Below are 23,533 nucleotides of genomic sequence, written 5' to 3'. Positions count from 1 at the left end.
TTACTTAGGCCAGGTTATCCAATTATGTAACCCTTTTTTTTTTTTCTGTACTTCATTCCCTTTGATTGCCTTTGATAACCCAGTGTAGGAAGTGCAGAGGGGCAGGAAAAGTTAAATAAAGTTCACCTTTCTCATTCTCCATACCCACCCCCCTCCAATTACAGACAAGGTTCAAATTAGGTTCAGGATAGGGGTGTTTTTCTGCATGCTCTCAATGGCTGGCTCCACTCTAGTGCACTGCAGTGGAAATGGTTCTCATGTGAGCCTTGGCACACTGCTAGTGCAGCAGGCAAGTGTGAACCACCTGCTTTTAATTTACTCTGATGTTTATTTTCTTCTCTGATACTAAAGAGGGCCAAAAAATGTCCTGTAGAATTAATAGGTTCTTTAGCTCACAGAAAAAAAAATGGGAAATGATGTTATTCCTAATGACTCGACATAGTGAAAAGAATGTATGCTGTGAAACAGTCACTCATTATGTCTGTCTAGCATCTGTATCAAAACTTCTAATATATTGAGAGTATATAAACAGGGAAAATTATTGAACAAATGTCTTCAGATCATCTGGACTGATAACTGTTTAAGTGTTCAGGATACATAGTTTTAAAGCAAGAAATAGCAACTTCTGGAATCGTCCTTTGTCTAACATCTGTGAACAAAATAAAAGGAGACAAATGTGGATTATTTAAATACTCTTAGAAGTTTAAAATGTTGCTTCTTTACTATTCATTTACATCTAAAGGTTGAATGAAAAATGGAAATATCTGTATTTTTGGGATAGGAATGAAACATACTGATTGCTCGGTAGATGCTTAGCTATTTTGCCAGTGGAAAACTGCAGATACTGAATCAGAGACTATCCAAGTTCTAACTCATACTAAGGTACAATAGCATGATAGAAATTAATCACTTAGGTAAAATATTAGGAATTTTCTTCTCTCTGAAGTAATTTGGTTTGTTACAAAGAGCCTTTAAAATAGGGCTCTGTTTCTCAAAGTCACTGTTTCTGTTTCAGTGGGGTTTTTTTTCCTTCTGAGACTCAGAATCTTAATAACTGCATGGTCAACAAGTCCCTCTCTGAAATCCCAGTTTATGTGACTAGGCTAGCATCACACAGCAGCTGTGAGGTAGGAAGAAGCAGATGTAGAATTCACTTTCACAGGCAAGCATTCAGCGGCTCAAGCCATGATATAATGCCCTTTTTATTCCTGCAGTGTTGTCAGCCTCTGTCATGGTGTCATTGCTCAACTCAGCAGCCATTGAGGCTGATGGGAACTGCTCTGTTCCCCGCATACCCCACAGTCACTGGTCTGCTCTAAGCAGTTCTCATGGGGTAATCCCAGCAGGCAGCTAAACACCACTCACTCCCTCCATCACCAGCAAGGTTGGAGAGAGAAGTGGAAGAGTAAAAGTGAAACAACATGTGGGTTGAGAATAGGACAGTTTAATATAAGTCAAAAGCTGTGTTGTGTTATTTGTCACCAAGACCAGCTCAGGTTGGGTCACTGCTGCTCTTGCACTGTTTCTTGCAAGGCTTCTCCTCCAGTGGTTCCTGCTATAAACGGTTTTTATGACATGTAACTCAAATCGTGGCTGTAACCATGTAAAAGTGTATCTATTAAAGTCTGCACCCCTGCTCCCTTTGGACAAGACCATGGGGTTTAAAATGGCAATTAAAAAAGAAAAAGAAAATTTATCTCAGCCAAATCCAGCACAACTGTGTTTTAAAAAGTTTATTAGAATATTAAGATTCTTCAGTGTATTTTAACAATAGTTGGGTAGCCAGTACCACTACCTATCTATCAGTCTGTGGCAGAGTATTTCACAGTATATATAAAGGAAGGATTGTTTATCCTTGCAGTGATTAATAGTTGAAACTTGTAGTGGATAGTAGATTTTGCTTTTTACGCTGTACATGGTCAAGTGATGGATGTCAACCTGAAATAGCAAATTGCTTTGGTCCTTTTCCCATTTTACTTCTGATGGGTGCATGTTTACAAGGTTTAAATAACAGTAATTTTAAATGTAAGTACTTTGTTTTGAAAGGGATTATAGGATTATAATTCAGTGTGGATGATTATAAGAGGTGTGTACCATCACAACCCAGAGTCTTTTTGAGTATTTGCAGAATTGGATTTTTTAAATTGTAGATGCAAATGTCTTTTGTTATATGATATGTAAAAAGTGAGTTTTCCTGAAATTAAGTTTCTATCCTTTATTTCTTTCAATAGTTGTTGAGTTTAACAGTTTCTTAAAGTACAGTAAATTCACGAATACAAGCCGCACTGAGTATAAGCCGCATTGCTGAGTGTTGGCAAACATTTCGTTCTTTGTCCATAAATAAGCCACACCTGAGTATAAGCTGCTCTGTCGTTCGCAGGGAGGACCGCGTGCAACAAAGTTGTCAATTAGTAACAGAATCGCGGCAGGGTGGGGTTTACTGGCTCGGCTCGGACCATGAGGGCTCGGGGCTGCCGACAGGGCTGGATGGCCCAGCTCGGCGCTGCCACTCGGCGGGGATGCTTGGGGCCGGCCGCCGCCACCGCTGGGCTCGGTCGCCCCGGCCCGGCGCTGCCCTGCGGTGGCAGCGGGGGCACTGAGCCTGCCAGCGCCCGTGGCGGTGGTGGGAGGCAGGGATGGAACCTGCCTGCTCCTGCGGCGGTGGCACACAGGGATGGGAGGCCCCCAAGCCGCGGGGCCAGCAGCACAGAGCCCCCTGCCTCCCCCCGAACCGCGGGGCCCGCAGGAGGGAGCTGCCCTGCCTTCCCCACCCCCTGTGCTGCCTGCACGGAGCAGCTCCACCCGCCGCACAACAGAGTAACCAATTTGTAACAACTGCGTAAATGCAGGGTTTTACTGGCAGGTGCTCAACTTTGCAGTTTGCACTGACTTGGTTTGCACTCCCGGGGTTGAAAATGTCAGAAAATTATTCACATATTGGCCGCTCCTGAGTATTAGCCGCATTTCCGGTTTGGGAACAAAATTTTGGTCAAAACGGTGCGGCTTGTATTCGTGAAATTACTGTACTTTTCCAGGACAACAGTGTGAAGATGGTAGCTGATACCACTCCCAGGACTGATTAGCTACAGTGACAGAGTTTCTGTCTGCTACTCTGCTAGCACTGAGTTAGCCAGAAATCGCCAAGTTAAATATAGGTTGGTGAATAAGGGGAGAACAATGGGTGAGAAACTCAGAGACAGTGGATCGTGTGAAAGAGGTAGGAGTTGCAGGCAGCCGTAACATTCACCTGCCTGAGCCACAAAACCATTGAAAAGGCTAAGATGCAAGCAATGAAATATCTCTCAGTCCCTTAGCTGGGAGCTTGAACAGTGTAATTTTACAAAGAAATAGTATAAATATTGATCTCTTGTACATGACACACCTTTTATAATTCATTTATTACTAGTGTGTAGATCTTGGCAGGATCCATCTGATACTATTGTGGTTGGTAACTAAACATCTTTGACGGTGGTCCAAAAATGGGTAAATTTTTACAATTCTTCCTCAAGGAGGGGAGGCTGTGTAAAGGAGTCTGTACTGTGTGAGTTTCCAGAGACTGAGTGTGGACATCATCTTTTTGACTTTGACCACTCACACTACTGTGACTTAAATCCCTCAGGCTTGGGGGTGTGTTGTTCCTCAGACCTCACAAGCTATGGTATGAAAAGAAAAAAGATTGAAATAGATGGTAAAGTCTGTTACTAACTTTTATATGAATGGCTTTGTCTTCCAGGGAAATGTAATGCTTATATTTGGCTTGAAGGTATTTTTTCTGAAAATTTAGCTCATGTATGTATAAACTTTATCCATAGGCTGGGAAGTTATAGTCAATGCTTCAATGTAATTAAACAGTCAAGTTATAGGAGTGAAAGAAAAGGCCCTGGGCTGAGATAGTACATGCAAAAACACCTCTTAAAGAATAGTCATCCCCACAGTTGTATAGTAATGAGTGCCAAAACAAACAACATTGTAAACTAGGACTCACAAATGAACTCCCCATTTATGGAAAACTTAAGCAAGAGTTAGGTGTTTGAGAGATCCCTGGAAATCTCAGGTGAGGGCTTGAATTGTGACAGTCCTTCCTCTCTCAGAGGTAGAGAGAATGTGAATAAAGCACTGATGAGAAAGATCTATAGTCCTTCTCCATTGGCCATTTTGTTGGTTAACTGCTGGGAACACATCCAGGAAAGCATCTGCTGAGATTATATAATTCATATAATTCTTGACTGAAATGCCTTAATGGTTAATGAAATTCTTCAAGGCAGGGCTGTGAGGCTCTGTGGAAGGAATGTTGTGGCACTGAACACCTTCAGTGAGGGTGGCTGCAGTTTCCTGGACTCCCCTCATAGGTAGTGTAGAGAAACAGGCACATCTGGGCTATAGTTCATCTCCTGAAGGAGGCTTCTAATAGCTCAGAGAAATGGGACTCTAAAAGTGCTTTTCTATGATAGTTATGATGGTAACATATATATGTTTATTTTTAGAAGTTTTTTATAATGGTGTTAGGTTTAGTTAACTAGATAATTTTTTTTAATTTTTAAATATTTTTTATTCTGAGTTTGGTTATATTTTTTGTAGTTGTTGTATGGAGGTAACCACTTTATTGTGTTTTTTGTTGTGTTTTGGTTTTTTTTTTCTGCCAGAGTCAGAATTAAAAGCTGGAGAGATGGTATTTTGTGTTCGGACTCAGATGTTTATTAATTCTTATTTATGTTACAGTTAGTGCTACAGCACTTTTAGCTAACAAGCTAAAAATGATAATGTATTTTTTTTTTTTGTTACAAGGTCTTTTAAGCTTAAACTAATTGAGAATGGAGTATCCATTCTTAATGATTTTTTACTTTAAACCTAATAACTAAACACCTGTGACTTGAAATGTGAAATTTTCTATCTAATTACAAAAGTACCTCTTAGACTCATGAAGAAGAAGGTTAAGAAGAAAGAAACTTTTGCCCTAATACCTCCGTCTTTCCTTTTATACATTGCTACATTTTAAAATCTCAAATTCTAAATTTTTCACCATTTGATATTACACACTTCTATTCAAACTACACACCTGTGATTTTAGTTCTATTATTCAATTTTGGAAGCTTTTTCCACAGCTTCAGGTCAAAAGCAGTATTTTCTTGAAGGTCAGCACAGAAAGTCTAAAATTCTCAGTATCCAGGGTTCCAACAGTTTTCCTCCTCTGTGTTGACAATGAAGGCAGTGATGACAAGCTCATCTCCCTCGTGACTCTGCCCAGCTCACTGCTGATAACTTCACTTTGGAACCAGCAGCACTTCATGAGGCTAAGAGGAGTTACTTCCAGACAGCCTCACCCATCTGGTTTGGTGCTTGATAGCAGTAAGTCTTCTGGATTTGGCATGAGGGGATGTTTAACAGTGGCCAGAAAAAAAAGTTCTCCAATGCAGTCTCAAAATTACTTGAGTTGGTTTTAATTACATCTCTTAAAAAGAAAAAAGAAACAAACAAAACCTAACAACCTGAAGCAAAGACTGGCAAAGTTAAAAAGGACTGAAAGCAAAGCTTTGTCATGGAAAATATGAAGCAATTTCTAAGCCTAGGCATGCACTGTTTACAGTGAATTATATATTTCCTAACTTCTGCAATTCAATATTTCAGGAAGAGTTCTTTGAGGATTAGTTCTTTGTTTCCTTCTTTCCTTAAACTGCTAACTGTAAGAAAAAAAAAAATAAAAAAAAAGACTAAAAAAAATCACAAATTGTGCTATCTTTTGAAAGAGGTTATTTTCAGGTGTTTCCAATAATACAATATTTTTCCTCTTCATACTTGTGCAAAAGCATTAAAAACACATTCTGAGCTTGGATGCCCTCTGTATTACATTAGCTGCATTACTTTTCTTCTCGTGCCAGTTTTGTGGGTGCTGATTGTATTCTGATTTGGCAGAGTCTGAAAGGCTCTCCCTGAAGATCAGTTTAAAAAATAATCAGCATAGGCATACTCTTGGCACAATTTTTGCTTTTCTAGATCTGTAGAATTGCCCTGTTATTTTAATACACCATCTTGCCCTGTTAGAAAATGTTTTACTGTAAATTTAATTGTAATTAAGAAGCATCTAAAATGTTTCTTAAAGCCTTTTCTGTCAAAGGTTTTTGGAACAGTCCTTGCTTCCATTTAACGAAATAGTTCCTAATATGCAATTTCAGGGCCAAGAATGAAAAGCTTCAGATGACATATCTAATGAATAAGAAACCCCCAAAACATAAAAAGAAAAGAGAACTCAGGTTACAGGTCGTCCTAGTTGCTCACCTGCTGTAATTTGTTCTGTTCCTTTCAACTAAAGTGCAATTTCTTGGGTGATGTAATTTTTGGAACAGACATTTAGATATTGAGGAATATGTATTAATCATGAATACAGCACAAGTACTTTGTCATGGTTTAGAAAAATGAGTTGTTTTAGATACTAATTTCTCCTGAAGCATGCATTTCTCACTGAAGCATGAAAAGTATGTCTAATTCTATTTTTAGTGTGTGTTCCATGTAGCAGAGGACAGATAAAAGAGGCAGTATCTGTAAAGTAACACCACAGCACTAACATGATTACTGGCTCTGATGTTCAGGTCTGAATGTAGCCCTATTGTGGAGTTGTTTGTATGGAAAGGCAATCTGGTACAGAATTACAAAAGTCAGAGATGAGCAGTCTTGTCTGTTCTATTGTCTTGGATGGTTGTCTGATTTTCACAGTCAAGGGTTGATTATCTGAGGGTTGATTTTGTTGGATAGGAATTGCCAGTGAGTGTTATAATATCATACATGGCTAGGATAGCCTCAGACTAAGATTTCCAAATGTTGCCAAAGCTTGTGTTTGAAATCAAAAGGATGAAAGATTACAGGTGAGAACTGGTCTCAAGAACAAGAAGTTTCTCTCTAGTTATGACTCAATGAAATACTTAAAATAAATACAGGTTTTGTATTCTTTACCTACATTAAAATGCTGTCAGGCTCTGTGTACATGGTGCTGTGCTGGTTGCATTAATCACTAGTTTCACTCCAGCCACATGTGCCTCTGTTTTTGATACACTGGGTTATTCTGTTGTCTGCTTCTTTTCACATTTCATCACCTGCAGTATGACTGTCCAAAAAGTGCTCATACCTTTGCCATTTTAGGCTGCTGGGGGTTCTCCCAGGGCTTTCACTGGAAGCTGTATGAGGCACTTCTGATTGTAAATCAGACTGTAAGTACTACAACTTTTGTTGGTAAGTTTTAACCATTCTGGTAGTCTAAAACTTGCATTATTTCACCCTGGCAGCTGAGAGGATTGAGTTTAAGTGTTCCAAACTTTTCGTGTGTGTAGGAAGGAGGAACTGCCTTGCTGGGTCACATGAAAGAACTTTCTAACACCACCCAAATGCTATGGTTAGAAACACATTCAGTTGTCACCTGTTCCTCCTTCTCCTCTTCCTCCTCCTTTACATGGATGTATCTGCTTTCCACTGGGCCATTTTGCTTAGCACAGCTGTTCACACAATTGTCTCTGGAGGTGGGACATTGCCATTGTTGATACGTGTTTATAAGTTGTGTTAAGTGGAGCAAAGCAATCATTTGAATTGCTACAGTTAGTAATGCTTCTGGGTGGTGGAAAGGCTCATCTGAAAAATTAAAATTTTTTTTTTGTTTCCTGGTAATGGCAGAGCTCAGGATTTGTCTGGTCCTTTCAGGAAACTTATTTAACAGCAAACCTTCCTTAGTCGAGAGTGCTGCTGCTGCTCAGTTAATACGTAGTTCATCTTCAACATTCACTGAGCAGAGTGTTTCCACAGAGAAGGATGTGAAACTGGTTTTCAGAGCAAGATTTGACACACAGAAAGGAGGAAATGCAAAAGAAAGGTCTGACTTTGCACCCTGTGTTTGTGATTCTAAGAATGCTGGCTTTTTTAATTGTTAGGCACTATGTGGTTGCCTTCCATTTTACTTGGTGGGATATGTGACACATTTTGGGATGTGGTGACATTTCTCTTTGGTAATTCACTTTATAACTTAAAATCTGTGGCGGATGTAATGCCACAACTAAGTAAAAGGCAAGCAACTAAATAAAAGGCAAAAGCTCAGTCTGAGAACAAAGATTAGAGGTGTTGCTCTGTTTTTATAAAACAGCACAAGTCTGAAATTGCCACTTTAAAGCAGTTCTTTTGTTTTCCTGAGCAAACAGACAAACCATAGAAATGTGCCTTTAAAAATTTTGGCCACTTGATGCCCAAGTTTTCCAAATTCCTAAAACACTTAACAAATCCATCAGAGATGCCAAAGGTAAGCTATAACTAAGTTTAGATTTTGCTTAATTTTATAGTATATGGATGATTTGTTTCATTTTATGTATCTGGATAATGTACTAGAATTAGAGTTTTCTCTGTTATCTTCTCAAGATACTAATAATTTTAAAATAGTGAATTAAAAATTATTTGGCAGTGTTAAAGCTTTCTTCTTTCTCCAATTTTTAGTTGGTGTCATTAATAAAACCTGATAATGTCACTTTTTTTCAGTGCTTACTTTGTGTGAACAGAAAGAAATCTTTTTTCCCACACTAATATGAGGATTCATACCTAATTTAATTCTTATTTTTCCTGTCCTTTGAATCACTTCCTTTTGCCTGTGAACTAAACGCCCTTTCTAAAGGAAGTGCCCTCCATGCATCAAAAGCTTTCAGACATTCAGTGTGCATGCTTGTGTTTCTTTTTCTGAGGTAGGCAGTAGGCTGGAATTTGTAGTCAAGGCTTCAGCCACTCCAGGACTCTTTTGCAAACGTTGATTGCAGCTTATAAAACAATCTTCTTCTTAAAGGTGCTTTGTAAGCAATTTCTGAGCTATTACAGTTAATTTTCATTTTAGGTATTTATATAGAACTACAGCACTTGGTTTTAATCTACAAGAAGATAAGTATAGTCTGAAATATATGACGTTGTTTTTAAAATGCAGTTTAATGTGATTTTAACGTATATAAATCTATATCACAGGACAAATCATTATGGAATCATTGTTGTTTTTTTTAAATTAACAATACTGGACCTGTAGCAAACCAGTGATGTTAGCAAAGTTCATTCTAAAATATTGCAAACTTGAAAAGGTTGAATTGAAATACCAGAAATTTCAAAATTAAAAAAAAGAGCTTTATCTTTGTCTCCTGGGTCTTTCGGCTTCTAAGGCACTATCTGGGTTTAATTCAATGCTTTAGATGTAATTGGAACAATATCTTTTCTGAAAAAAGTAAGCGTATTTTTACAGGATACCATGATTATAAAGCAGTAAGATTTAAATGAAACTTGATTCATTATGAAAACGATAATATCATCAGAAATGTTGACCGTATTTTTACACTAACATTGTCTTATGCCTAGGATCTGATGGAGGGCAATGACAGTTTGCTAGTATAACAAACTGTGCTGAAAAATCACCTCAGGACTCTGTTGGTTGTTGTTACAAATGGGCTTTACTACCTTGAGCTTCCCAGTTTCTGGGAATATGGGGTGTATTAAAGTTGAGAGTGCTGTGCCTTTTGTTTTAACTCAAGTGAAAGCTGCAAAGGGATCCTTGTTTTTAAATACACCAAGTTTTATCATTGTTTCCCTGTAAAAACTTTGGTAGTGTCTTCTTTAAAGGGCTCTCCAAAATCAAAATTAATATGTATCCTGAAGTTGAGGATTTTTTATTTTTCTTTAGAAGTATTGTTTTCCTTCTGAAGAATTTGGCAGTTTTCTTCAGTGGTTTACAAGGAATTTCACGATTATAAGCCGTACCATTTTGACTAAAATTTTGGTCCGAACCCAAAGTGCAGCTTATAATCAGGTGCAGCTTATATATGGACAAAGAACAAAAAGTTGCTGTTTTGGTTTGGAGGACAGGTGTCTGCTGAGAAAGGCAGGAGCTTCTCTTTGAAATGGAGAATGTAAACCCCCTCCCTCCAAATTATTATAATTTTGAAATCAAGGGGCTTTCAGGCAAAAATATGGGAATTAAGAATAACAGTTCTTTTCTAGGGAAATTAAAATAGAAATACAGTATTACAAAGAAACCCCAAACCCTGACAAAGTCAGAGTACAACCTGACACCCTATCAGTCAGTCAGGGTGTTGGTAGCAGTCCCGTTAAGTGGTGGCTGCATCCTCCTGCAGTGACAGATGTGATTCAGTTGAAGCAGTGCTCCTGTAGAAGGTGCAGTTTCCCTCCGGAGGTCCAGTGGTGGTGTGGAGAAAACCAGTTTTCCTCGGAGTCCAGTGGAGAAAGGGACTCCCTTAGTGTCCCAAAACCTCTGTTTTTATCTTGGTAAGAAGTGTTGGGCTCTTCCCCCTGGCTGGAGCAACTTCCAATGGATGAAGTAATTTTACCAGTCACACAGTGGGACTCAATGGCCATTAGCAGAAAATGACTCCCTGGAGGAAGGATGGGTTGTGAAAAGATAAAGAACAATGCCCTGTCTGGTTTCAATGGATGGCCCATTAGCAGCATATCTCTCGTGGAGATCAGGATCACTGCCCCCACCCTCAACAGATGGTGATAGAATAGATACCTTTTATCACACTCTGTATTGTAACATGCGGCTTATAATCAGGTGCAGCTTATATATGGACAAAGAACAAAAATTTGCTGACACCCGGAAGTGCGGATCATATTCAGGTGCGGCTTATAATCGTGAAATTACTGTCTGATGCAAATAGTCAATGAACTGAAGCAATACTAATGTAAAGGTTCTTAATTTGCAGGGTGCTAGTGAATAGCAAATGGCTAAGTTCTGCCTTTTCCTCCAATAAGATTTCTATTACCATGTTAAGTTTGGGAGGGTTTTTGAAATCTGTTATGTATAGAAAGGTTCCAAATGCTGAAAAATAATGAATCCAAAATAATGGAGCTCTTGCTCTGCACATGGATAAGACTGGATGGAGGTGAGTCTTAGAAGTTGAAAGCAGTGCAGACTTTTTTTGACCTTTTTCTTCTATTAGGCTTCCTAGATTCTATTCAACTATCAGCAAATTTCAGGCTATTTCCTAATTTTTGTCTGTTTATTATTTTAACTTACAGATTCTAAAGCTGATGCCAGAATTGTCCTTTTGATTTCACTAACTATGTAATAAATCATAAAAAAGTCATGTGAAGACTTGTGATTTACTTAGATCATTAAATTATATGATGTCTTCAGGTGCATTTCAAATAGAGAAATAAATCCTCTGGTCTTAACCTGTTTAACAATGTTGAATTATTTATTAGTTTCATAGTCTCTTATTTTACTACAGTTAATGATTTCTAACCTTCATTTCAATTGTCACAATTATTTGTATCTTCTCTGTCTGCCCTTGTAAGATGCACTAGTGTTAAAATATGTAAACTGTAGTATAAGAAATTAATTACGTGCCATCTGCTGCAACAAGGCAGAGACCTAATCAAGACTCTAGAAGCAATAGTGCTGAATTACCTTAATGCACTACAAATATAGACATACCATAATCATTTTATAGTGGAAACAAAACTCTAGAAAATGAACTGCAATTACATAATAAATTGCGATCGGTGTTTGGGTTATGACAAAAATGGACTATTTTCAGGATGAAAATAATTTCATGGGCAACTACTAGAGAACAAAAGGAGCTGAAAATATATGCTGTGCTTAAGAAGCAATGAGGGAGAACATGTTTTATGGGTATGCTCTTTTGAACATGAGTTACTACTGTAGAAAAGGAGCCATGAGTTTAAACATTCTGTTCCAGAGCCACTCAAAATTGATCATATGCAACATTAAGCACATCCCCACCCCTCCTCTGCATCTAGTGGATGCATTGTACAGATTTTCACTTTGAAGCCTTCTGTCTTTCCAGAGGGACTGTACCTTCCCCTGCTCTCTTTCCTTCTGAACATAGAAAACCCTCTCCATTAGTCATTTAGATCTGTGTGAAATATTTCATTATTACATAAAATTTCTCATGAGTAATAAGATTTGATAAAAATTGCCAATGGCTTTTGCTTCACCCCTGCCTGTAATGAAGGTCGAACCTAAATTTGTCAAGGGAAGTCCAGAAGTACGTTTGGCTGACCAGGCTCTTTTGTTACAGAGGGTGGGAGTTGAGAATGAACTGTGATTGACTTATGTTTCTATTCATAAATCAAGATTTGCAAAGCACATACTAGTGTTGAAGTTGTTTCTTCTAATGTGTCTCTAGAAGTTTAAGGAAATCCTTATTTCTCTTATCAACCATTCTAAATGCATGGTTGAAGTGCAGGGCCCCATGCCTTGTTTTTAAAGAACCGTAAATGAAGAATTTTAGTGTAAATCATGATAAAAATATAAGATAACTGAAAGAGAAGTATTTGTAGTGTCACATCCTAGCTTTGTTCATTACATGACTCATAAAACTCCCTTACTCTGAGAAGAGAGATGTACCCCTGAAAACAGTAGTTCTGGAGAGTGTGCTTAGAGCCAGCCATGAGCAACACTGAGCTCTGCACTCTCAGCACCTCATTCACTGGGTGCAGCTCAGGGTTCTACTGCTTTTGTAAGTGTTTACTATTAATTTCTCCACCCAAAATGCATTAATTTCACGGACCCTCTGTGCTCATGCTGCATTTCACTAGCACATTAGCAAAGCTGCTTTGTAAGTAGATCTTTTTCCTCCCTGCTCCAAGCCTGCTGCTGTTACTCCTGGAGGAAGGCTTGTAGAGCTCCAGAGGAATGCAGCTTCTCATCTCTGCTCTAGCCCACAGCCAGGAACACTTTGAATGCTCTGCCTCTGTCTGCTGTCATTTACTTCTGTGCCATTCCTTGGCTCCAGTTATCTTCCTGGGGCTTTTAAAAAAAATTGTATGCATATTTTTGATACATCTTAATCTCTGCTGCTCTTAATTTTGTTTTATTTTTATCTTATTCGTGCCTGTGTCTGTGAAGTGTGAATAAGCAAGGAAAACCCGTTCTCATAGACCTATTAATCACGTGTCATTTAATATCTAAGGGATGAATAACTACCCTTTTAAATGGAGGTGCTTACTACTGTGCTTATGTCCATTTCATGTGGTTTTGATGCCACTTACATTACTATGGAGCAGCAGTCAACAGAATACAAATTTCAGATGCAGGCCAGATGTGGCGATGAGCTGTGTGTAGCCTCGTTTCAATGAGCTCTGTTACAAATCATTGCTCACATTGTATTGTAAAATGCAATATCTGTACACTATGAGAATGCATTATCTGAATTCTCTTACCAGGAAGATGATTTTGATTTCACAGTACTCTGATTCCCCGAAAACACTCTTATGCAAGCGCTAAAAACCATCCAAGCTCCTATTTTTTTTTCCCCTAGATGGTATTAGATTCTCAGTCTGCTTGTTAGTTTCTCTTAAATTTATTCTATAGATAATTTGTGTTTTCCAAAAGGATTTTGCAATATTTAGGTAATCTAGATTCTGTTGAGTTTATGGAGCTGGGGTTTACTCTTCATCTCTCTCAGTTTACATAACACTACAGTGTGCAATACACTAGGAATTTTGTCCATGCTGTAGACAGTTGGCTAAACATTGGAACGGGAAAGATGGTGCAGGATTTGAGTTTTATGTGAATAAGGGGATTTTCTTATGCTGTGACTTTGTGCTGGGATTTTGTTTCTTTGGTGGGGGAGGGAGGTGCAGTTGGATTTTTTTTTGTGTGTTTTGTTGGGGTTTGGGGTATTTTGTGGTTTGGGGGGTTTTGTGTTTGTTTAGTTTTTCTCTTGAACAGTGATATTTTGGTCTTGAAGCAGGTCTTCAGACTCAAAATGTTCTTTGTACTTTAACAGGAGTCTCATAGTAATCTGAGGGATTGGCTGACCTCCATGTGGTGTGTCAGAACAGGCTGATGGAATTGTACAGGAACATATATTTATTGCAGGTTTTTCCAAGAAACTGCATACTAAGTATGGAGTATTGATTCTTGTGATGTGTAACCTTGGTGTGACCAAGGTTAACTGACTGCTGCATTTGAATTGCAGCCATCAGACCTGCTTTTAGATTTCTTATTTACTAATAGCTTGCCCTTCTGTCTTTCCCCACATGTACCATGCACTGTCTGTTACCCCTTCAGAGATGCAGAATTTACTGCCCAGCTGCACTGAGTCTCTAGAATCTGGTTTGAACCTCAGACTTTCCTGTGGTTTCAATGCCAAGGTTCTATTCTTATAAAAACTTTGGGTTTCAATTAATCCATCTATCCCAAAGTAGTGAAAGCAGACAGACAAATAGATACAGACCTCTAAAAGGCTTTAAAGTAAAATTTTCTTAGGAATGTATAGGATATAAGGATCAAGAAATAAAACTCAGCATTATGTGTCCTCCAGTTGCCCCTTCTTCCTGCATTACTGTTTAGGTCTATATGAGAACGAAATGGTGAACTCAGAATCTTTTCTCTGTATCTCAACTGTTCTGCATAATATGGGATATTTGTCTTTAGCTCTCTGTATGGCTCATCTTGCACAGATGTAAATGCTTTTACTTGTGTTTCTGACTTTCATTTCTGACTGGAACACTAAACAAGAGCAGTGGAATTCTTGCTTTGGCTACCTGTGATTGAATTCCCTCATTGCTGCACTGCCATCTCGAACATTTTACCTGTAGCTATTAAGAGTCAATTTTCAGAGTAATTTCTTTTTCTACTCTTTAGGAATTTCCTATCCTTCAAACCTCAACCTCTTCAAATAAACTTGGTCTCACAGTTTTACCTATTTTTCTAATTTACATTATTTTTAGCGGTTCCATCCTGAATATCTGAAACTTCTGTCCTGTGGGTATTCATGCTGCCAGGGAACAAGTGCAAAATTGCTTTTTTACTGGAGGCATTCTTGATGCTGTGGTTTCAAAGCCTCAAGCATGATTGGTAAACCTCAGCCTCCCAGTTAATATAACGCTGTGATAATTTCATGAGTGGCTCTTATCTTTTATATGAAGGGTAAAATTTACTTCTCTTATGAGAAAATGATCCTTATTTGAAAATGTTGACTTTGTCTGTCCAGTGTGTGTGTGTAATTTCAGGATTGGTTTTAAATCCCATGTAAGAATAAAATTGGCTTTAAGTTCATTATTTTTTTAGCATTCTCTCTTCTTTTCCACTTCTCTCATTTCAGATGTTGCAGTTGTGGACATGAGTGATATTTCCAAGCAACCATCACTGTTCTACCACCTTGGCGTGCGTGAAAGCTTTGACATGGCCAATAATGTTATTCTTTACCATGATACTGATGCTGACACTGCTCAGTCTCTCAAAGTAAGGTTCTCACTTCACAATCTGGTTCATTTCAGAAATATCTTTAAATACCCGATCCTACAGATGCTTGTGTTTTTCTGAAACTTGTATTTAATGTAATTTCTTGATAGCTATATAATTAAATCCTGATAAGAAAAAGCAACTATTAGTGAAAACAGTAATGATAGAATAAATAAATGCTTTTTTTGTAAGAAAAGATCCATAGTGTGGTACTAATTTTGCTTCAGATGGTTAGACTTGGAATTGAGAGTGCAGGTCTGATTTTTTTCCTTCCTTCCCCTCTTTTAATTAGAGTACATGTAAGAAAAAAGTATGGCCTGTATAATAAGGACACTTGAGCAAGGACTGTATTGCAGCCTACTCCTATGCAAGCACTTCTTGTCAGATGAAGTTTGTATTCCCTAGATGATGACTAGCTAAGACTACTAGAATCTCCTTTTTATTGCTGTTTGAAGATAGGAAAAGACATCCTCACCAAATCTTTTTATAGGGCTTTATTGTTCATTGTTCTTCATATTTTGTGCATTTTTATAGTAGAATAATACATGCTATACACTTAAGTCCTGAAATTACTGTTCTGGATGCAAATCATATATTGTGGACGTTTCTGCCTTTTTTCAGTGCAGATTCTCTTTATTTTACATCACATTTAGACTTTGTCCTCCTCTGTATCATTTGCTACTTTTAATATCATCCATTTTCTTGTATCTTCACTGAGAGAAGCATTGTTCATATTTTGTTGTTTTTTCCTCATTTTGAGTTATGGCCCCTTGATACTTTGCTTTTTTTTCACACCATTAGTGTCCAAAAATAATTTTTGGAGTTCTCCATCCTCTCTTGATCCTGTAAGAATGTTAAGCTTCCTTTTTCCCCAGAAGATCTCTGTTCAGTCACAGCTTCTCATTCCTCTTCTCTGCTCTCAATGTCTTTGATTTTACTCTCATGTGTCTATAACCTATGCTTCCCTTTCTTCATGTCCACATATGCACTCACATTCCATGTGAGTCCCAAGAGCTCAAAGCTGGAGCCTGTCACACTCTTTGCTCAGTGGAATGATCTGTATAGATACACGCTAAGGTATTACTGCCATGCCCTCCTTTCCTTCATCTACCTAATCAGGGTGAGCAAGCATACAGCTTTTCATCCACTTCTGGTAATATACCTGACTGCCATGAAATACTACATGAAATTTTTATTTTTCATTTGCACATTTTTATCTTCCTTTTTGCTGTCACTTGGACATTCTGAACCAACTTGGTTCTGCCAAGGATGTGCCTGAGTCTGGGAAGCACAGGCCAGTTGCTTTCTATTTGTTGCTGCCCAATGAGAATATTGGCTTTGATTTCTGCACTTCATGCCAAGCTCATACTCATGCCCCTGTTCCATAACTGGAGTGTTGAAGAATCTTCAGGATTACATCCATCTGTGGTTGGATGTTCAGACTGGTTGTTGCCAGAACTAGCAAGATTTTGCACAGTCAGTTCTAAGCCTTTTTTTTCTAATAATGTAAAGTTCAAGTCTAGGGACTGAGGAACACCAGAATGGGTCTAGGTCACTTAAGGCTAGAAAAACTATGATCTGCCTAATATCTTTCTTCTTCTAGGAACTGTCAGTGGCACTGATATCTTACTCATTTCTCAGTTGTTTGCATAACCTCCTTGGCCTAAATAAGCCCACAGCATATCTTAGATGTGATCACAAGACTTGATTTAAGTTGCTGGAACCAACCTCTGTATCAAATGGTTTAAGCTGGCACTGAGCCAGGGTTCAGTCCTCCTCTTGTCATTGGTTTCTTTTCAGCAATTGAGCTCCAGTTTAGTGTTGGATAGCATTCAAATATGCTAATACACCTTTCTAAGGAATACTTCAGAAGGCAGGCAGGGACTGTTCATGGCATATTTCAGCAAAGAGCAACTCATGACACATTTACATCATAGGTACTGGATAGTTTCAGAAGAGTTAATTTCTCCCTATTGAGAAAGATATTTAACTGCAGTAGATAAAGCTTTATTGGAGATACTTGCTTGGCTAGGTAGACATTAATTTTCAGATATGTAATATTTCAGATGTCTAAGCCTTCCATCACTTTTGTTATGAAGTATTGTATTGAGCTTAAGGAGTTTAGGCTAATTAGAAATTCTATTTAAGTTTTAGTACCTTTTTGACCCTCCGATTATTTCTTTCTTTATTCTAAAGTTTATGGGTAATTTGACCAGGGTTTTTTCACTTCCCTTCGGAATTGTATTAGTTTACTTGGACCTAGGTTACTGTGCACGTTCTTAAAAGTGGTGCACAGCCTGAGTGTTATAAAGGCAGTATTGATGTTACTGCTGTTACTTCTGCTGAAGAGCTGAGAAGTTCTGGAAACCTGACTTTATAGAGTTTATCTCTTAGGAGCCATCCTGAAATTGTCACCAGAGTTGTCTCTTCAGTTTCACCAACTTTCTTTCAACAACAACCTGGTTCTGAGGATATAAAAGAATATGTAATCTGGGTTTCAAGAGAGTCATATTTACTTCTTAAATGCGCCCTGATATTTTTACCTGCTGTTGAGGAAATGGGTGCATGAGCATGATCATTGTGTGTGGTGTCCAAGTGGATTTCAGGCTGTCAGATATGAAGTTGCTCAAGCAGAATCATCTCAGGTTGCCTGAGCACATTTAATTCAATTATATTGACAACCCTGATTAGAGACAAGTCTGTGTCTAATATTTGTAGCATGGCTTACCTAGAGAACCTTTAGTTTGACCAATCAGTGTTCATTGAACGTGTAATCCATCACCTAAGAGAAGAGAAGGTTGCTTAACAGCATCTGGAAGTCTCTGAGGTCTGATGCCCATTTGTTTATCATCTTCTTCATTGTTTCATTATCTCTTGTTAGATTTTGAGGTGAGAAGAATTAAGGTGTAGAAGGAATATTTTGCTGTAAGAAAGGGGCTTAGGTATCTGAAGGATACTCTTTCAGAGAGAAAAAACCCTCCAGCTTTGAATGCTTTTGTCTCACAGATGCTCAGAGTCTGACTGGGTGTGCCCAGTCTGAGAAACTCCAGTTACAACTTCCTTCATTTTCTGAATGCTTCTTTAAGTAGGTTTATTCACTGAATTGTTGATTTTTTTCCTTACATGAACTCTGAGATTCTTCTTCATGTTGTTCTGTCCCTTTGCTGGGAATTTACTGTGGCAGGAAATCTGGATTATGCTGTGAAGAACACGTGTGTGTGTGTGTGTATGTATGTATGTATGTATGTATGCATGTATAGCAGTGATTTTTTATTGGAAATAACAATTACCAGTACAAACAAATAAACATTTCTATTATCTGGTTTTTTTCCCCCCACAGGATATGGTATCTCAGAAAAACACAGTAAGTATTAAATCCACATTCATTTTAAAACACAAAGTGAAGATCCTACATTTGAAGCAACTCTAATACCAAAGCTGCCAAGCTTACATATACTCTGTATGATTAATGGCAGTTGTTTTACCTTATCTATAATTCAAACTTTTGGAAAATTTGTCAACACTCCAAAGTAACGCTAGATTTTAAAGTTACTTTTCCTTACCAATTCCTTTCTAAGTTGTAGAAAAGTGCCAGTAAATCTAAGTTTTATTTGTAGATTGGCACACTAATATATCAAGTCAGAAATTTGACGTCTCTTTTCCCCTCTACCACTATCACCCATTTGTGCAAATGTAGATGTTCATGATGCTTAATGGGTTTACTTTTGTACCTCAAACAGCTTTGGATTCTGTATGCCTGTCCTCTAACTTACAAATTTACTTAGAAATTATTATTTCTTAGAAAAGCTTATTTCCCAAAGTAAAAGTATTCTTAAACTTAATGCAAGTAGAGCCAAACAAGTTGGGAACAAGATAGAATGTAGGAGTTATTATGGTTTTTTGAAATATGCCACAGTATCTTATATAGTTGTGTATTTTGCCACAGTTCACACCATACCAGTGGTTATTTTCATTAAATCCTCTGCACTGTTGTTTTTAATTTACAAACCTTTTACATTTCCATTTATCCTTTCTTTTTCCTCCCATTCACCATTTTTATTTTCTTTTAAACAGTATTGAGCAGGATTAAAATAATGAAGTGGTCTTTGAGTTTGATAGTAATTTTAAAGAGAACTAGAAGAAAAAATGCATTGGTCACAGCAGTTTATTTTGAGCTGCTGTTTTGACTTGGCCCCAGTGTTCCACACAGGCTAAAGATAGATCAGTTTTAGCACATATAAATGCAGATCATCCTTCTTGGCTGCCGCAGGGATCTTTGAACCCACAAGTTTGACTTGTGTGGTGGGAACTCTCTGGCTCTGTGAAGGTGGACTCAAATTGTGGCAGATTTGCTTGTGAATGCTACTATCCATCAACTAGTGGATGACCAAGATTTCAGGAGCATGTGTTCTCCCTTCCAGAGCAAGAGGGAGAATTGTGAATGAGCCATTTGGTGGTAATACCAGAAATAGAGTAAAGGACAAAGGGGAGGGTGGCAAACTCAACCCAGTGCAATCAGACTAGCAGCCTACCGTGTTTTCTTTAGGCAGATTCTTTCTCAGAAAGGCAGGTATTTCTCTTCACACTGAAGAGAGGAAAAGATTTAAGATAAAGAAAGAAAAGATAAAGAAAAAATTACAGAATATACTGAGTTGGAAGAGACCCACCAGGATCATTGAGTCCAACTCCTCACAGGACATCCCCAAGTCACACTATGTGCTGAGAAAATTGTCCAAACAATTTTGCCTTCTGGAACTCCATTAGGCAGTTGCTGTGACCACTTCCCTGGGGGAACTGTTCCAGTGCCCAACCACCCTGTGGGTGAAAAACATTTCCCTGATATCCAACCTAAACCTCTCCTGTCTCAGCTTCATACCTTTGGTTCTTGTGACATGGTTTTTATGGTGGGGTCTGGAATTGGACTTGTAAACACCTTGTGGCTAGCAGAAGGAACAGGGAGACATCCCTAAACTAGGATCCTGATTCCTCCTTTAAAAGGAGAGATTGTCTAACCCACTTGCTTCAAGTGCTTAAATTAGGAAATAAAATGTGAGTAAAATACAGTGAGGTAAAAAATGAATGACTTTAAATACCAAGTATGGATTCTTGACTTCTTTGTATTATTTGAAGTTATTCATACCTTCTTTTATTAGATAAATGTGCTTCCATATTTCTTTCTTTTATCAGTATTTTTTATTCAAAAATTAGAACAAACTCACAAGCAAGCTAAATAATTAATAGGATAAAACTATGGTTTTTTAAGTCAAAGTTGACTTCAAATAGACAATTGCCTTTCCCTCCTTTCAAATCCAGTGCCTTGTGATGAGAGGTTTGCAATTTACCACTGATCCAATAAGGTACCACTGCTTCATTGCTTGGTTAAATATCTTACAACTGTATGGACAATGTTTGAAGAGAATTGCTGATCAGGGTTGCTGTGCTTGTTAAGTAGGTACATAATTGGCATGAATTTATTGTGTCCAGTCAAATATATAGGTAGATAACCATTCCAGTTTAATTGCTGGATATTAGATGCAACAGTTAATTCTCCTGTAGTAGAGCTTTGTGTTTTCCTTTCACTTGTCCTAAGTGAAAAATGTGGGTATGCCTCTGCCATAACTGTGGAATAGCAGAGCTTAAATACACTTTTTATCAGGGGCTGGAGGCATGGTGGAAAGAGGACTGTGTACATAGATATCTCCTAAGCCTTCCTGCAGCCCAGTGGTAACCACAGGAATATCATCGCAGGAGAAGTCCTCTCCATGTTTTACAGGCTCTGTGTCCATGTGTCTGCAGGGTATGTAAGGAAAGGGGAACAACTCAGATTGTTGCCAGACACAGCACATCTTTGTTCCAGCAGCAAGAGTGGAACTTTCTGGACTGGCTGCTTAGAGCTTTCCCTGAGGTTTCCCTGCCCTCACCTTTCCTATTTATTCTACAAATCTCACATCATCTACAAAGGTGCAGAAAAATTGTAGCATAGAACAGATGTGGAGCCATGTTGAAGTTGCAGAGCAGGTAAATGTCTAGTGTGTCATTGGGGTGATTTGCTTTGTGTATCACAAGACAGCCTTGAAGAGAATGGTTATTTTCCTTGTAGAGAAAACATCATTCTAATTCAGCATTGAGGAGGAGGCAAGAGCAAGGAAACTGGACATGAAGCTGAAAACAATGCAGAGAAAAAAAGTCAGCAATTCAACTGAGAGTTGGCCTGAGTATAGCTGATCTAACAGTGAAAATTATACAGCAGCAAGCTGCAGTGGTGTGAGCCTGAGAAATTTAATAGCTTACTGTCTGACAAAAGAGTGTGAGTAGAACTTCCTTCCACCATCCAGGAATGCGTTTTCACAGATAAGATGAAGGAATGTGATTCAGTTCTACTTGACTTCCCCTAACAAGTAGTTGAAATTCTGTATTGATAATTTATTGCATACTTGGATGTGAAAGGAAAGAATTATTGGCTATGGGAGTTCAGTTCCCAAGGAAGAATTTCCCTGGCATGAAATTCAAGACCACGATTCTGTGTCCCATCAGTTAGATTTCCTTCTGTAGAGCTCCTCTGAGCTTTAAGGACCTTTCTGTTAGTTTTAATAAAGATTGCACAGCTTCCTAGTTTCTGTCAAAATGTTTATCAATAAAATAAATAGCAAATATACAGTCTTGCAGAACAGGTGCCATTATGGAAAAATGGACTGAAGGGCAGAGGAAAGAAAATTACCTATGGAGAATGCTTGTGCTTTGGAGTTTCTTTAGATGTCAAATAAACATTGATTTACTGGATTAATGATATTTCAAGGATTTTCAAAAGCAAAATATGCTTAAAAAATAATCCTTTCCCAAACCAATGCAATAGACAAAATTCATTGGGAAGTTTTTCTGTTTTGATTCAAAATTTTTTTTGCCATCCTTGATTTTTTTTTTAAGAAAGGAAATTTCATCTGCTGCTACATGATCTTAGGAAATTGTATTAAAAAAAAAAAGTTCAAGATTGAGTGAACAAGGGGCTTTAGAAAACTTCTGGAGTCAGGAAGCAAAATGTGCAGTCCTTTGTGCAATAGCTCTAGGATTGGTTGCACATAGTTTGAGATGCACACTTTGATCCATTCAATTTATTTGAATGAGGCATTGAAAATACAAACTAGAACTTTCCACTATGGAAAAATTATTATACCAAGTACAGAACATAAGGGGAAACTCTAGTTAGTGGTTCTTTAATTTATAATATGCCTAAAGAAATTTTATTAAGCCTGTTAATTTCATTTAGGGAAAGTATTTAAAGAAAAGTAGACTGGTTATTAAACCAAAAGGTTTATTATCATTGTATACTTAGGCCTGTGGGCCTGATGAAGTATTTTTACAGATTTAAATAGTTATTTTTCATGAAATCCTGTAGCAGCTCTTATAGTAAGCAGTGAATAATGGCTGGGCCATGGAGGAGTCATTAGCAAAAATTCCCCTTGATCTAAAGGGAACTAGATTGCAATTTATCCTTCCCACAAGGAATTTTTATGTTGAAAAATCATTTTTTTATTGTAATTGGCAGAAAGTTTCTTCAGAGGTTTCAGTAGCTGTGTAAATTAGACTGCATATTCTGTTTCAAGGCAGTGAACATTTAAGAAAACTAAATAGAAATATTTGGCATTTGGACACATATACTCCAGTTAAATAGCCCCAGTGGATTGAAATAAGAGCCAAGACTATGAAGTGTGATTACATTATATGAACTTAATAATCCAAAGAAGTATTTTTGCAGAGTAACTTTCTATTTTTTATTTTCTGATTATTTTTTCAATATATAAAAGTTTAAATGATACAGTCTTTTAATGATAAATTTCTTAAGAGGTAGCAGAAGAGTTAAAAGATATTGTAAAAGGGCAGAGAAAGAAAGAGCAGGGACATCTTGAATTAGTAATTTTTTTGGGGTGGATAATAATACAAAGGCAATGGGGTAACTGAGTAAATGCTACTTTAAATGCTTTTAATAATGAAATATGGCACTGTTACTTTAGATAGTGAAAACTAAGGTTTTTAAAATTTTTGTGTGAAAGTTTTTATGGAAATGTTACCATCTCAGGCAATATGTAGTGGTTGGATTATAGTTAACTAATCAGATAACAAATCTGACAGATTCATAAAAATAAGACCTGGAAACATCTTAATGATGACACAAGGAGATGTATAGATATATAAATCATGTAAATAAGAGAAATACAAAGGATAAGCTAGATAAGAGAAATGCCAAAGTTTTGAACTGTTTTCTTTGCCTTGTAAATATAGTATTGCTGTAAATATCTATATTCA

The 23,533-nt window shown here is 37.6% G+C and overlaps 1 protein-coding gene across 1 annotated transcript in view; it reads left to right on the top strand.

Moving 5' to 3' along the window:
- The window catches only part of MAP3K15 (mitogen-activated protein kinase kinase kinase 15), an 86,445-nt gene that overhangs the window by 13,536 nt on the left and 49,376 nt on the right, over window positions 1-23,533 (top strand). Inside the window, exons 2-3 of the mRNA XM_033052336.1 lie at window positions 15,093-15,232; window positions 18,573-18,596. Coding sequence (XP_032908227.1) covers window positions 15,093-15,232; window positions 18,573-18,596 — 164 coding nt within the window. The remainder of the gene's footprint in view (window positions 1-15,092; window positions 15,233-18,572; window positions 18,597-23,533) is intronic.

This window comes from Catharus ustulatus, chromosome 2 (genome assembly GCF_009819885.2).
Source record: "Catharus ustulatus isolate bCatUst1 chromosome 2, bCatUst1.pri.v2, whole genome shotgun sequence".
Classification (NCBI taxonomy): Eukaryota; Metazoa; Chordata; class Aves; order Passeriformes; family Turdidae; genus Catharus; species Catharus ustulatus.
The sequence above is the reverse complement of the archived record's forward strand: the minus strand, read 5'-3'. Positions and strand labels throughout refer to the sequence as shown.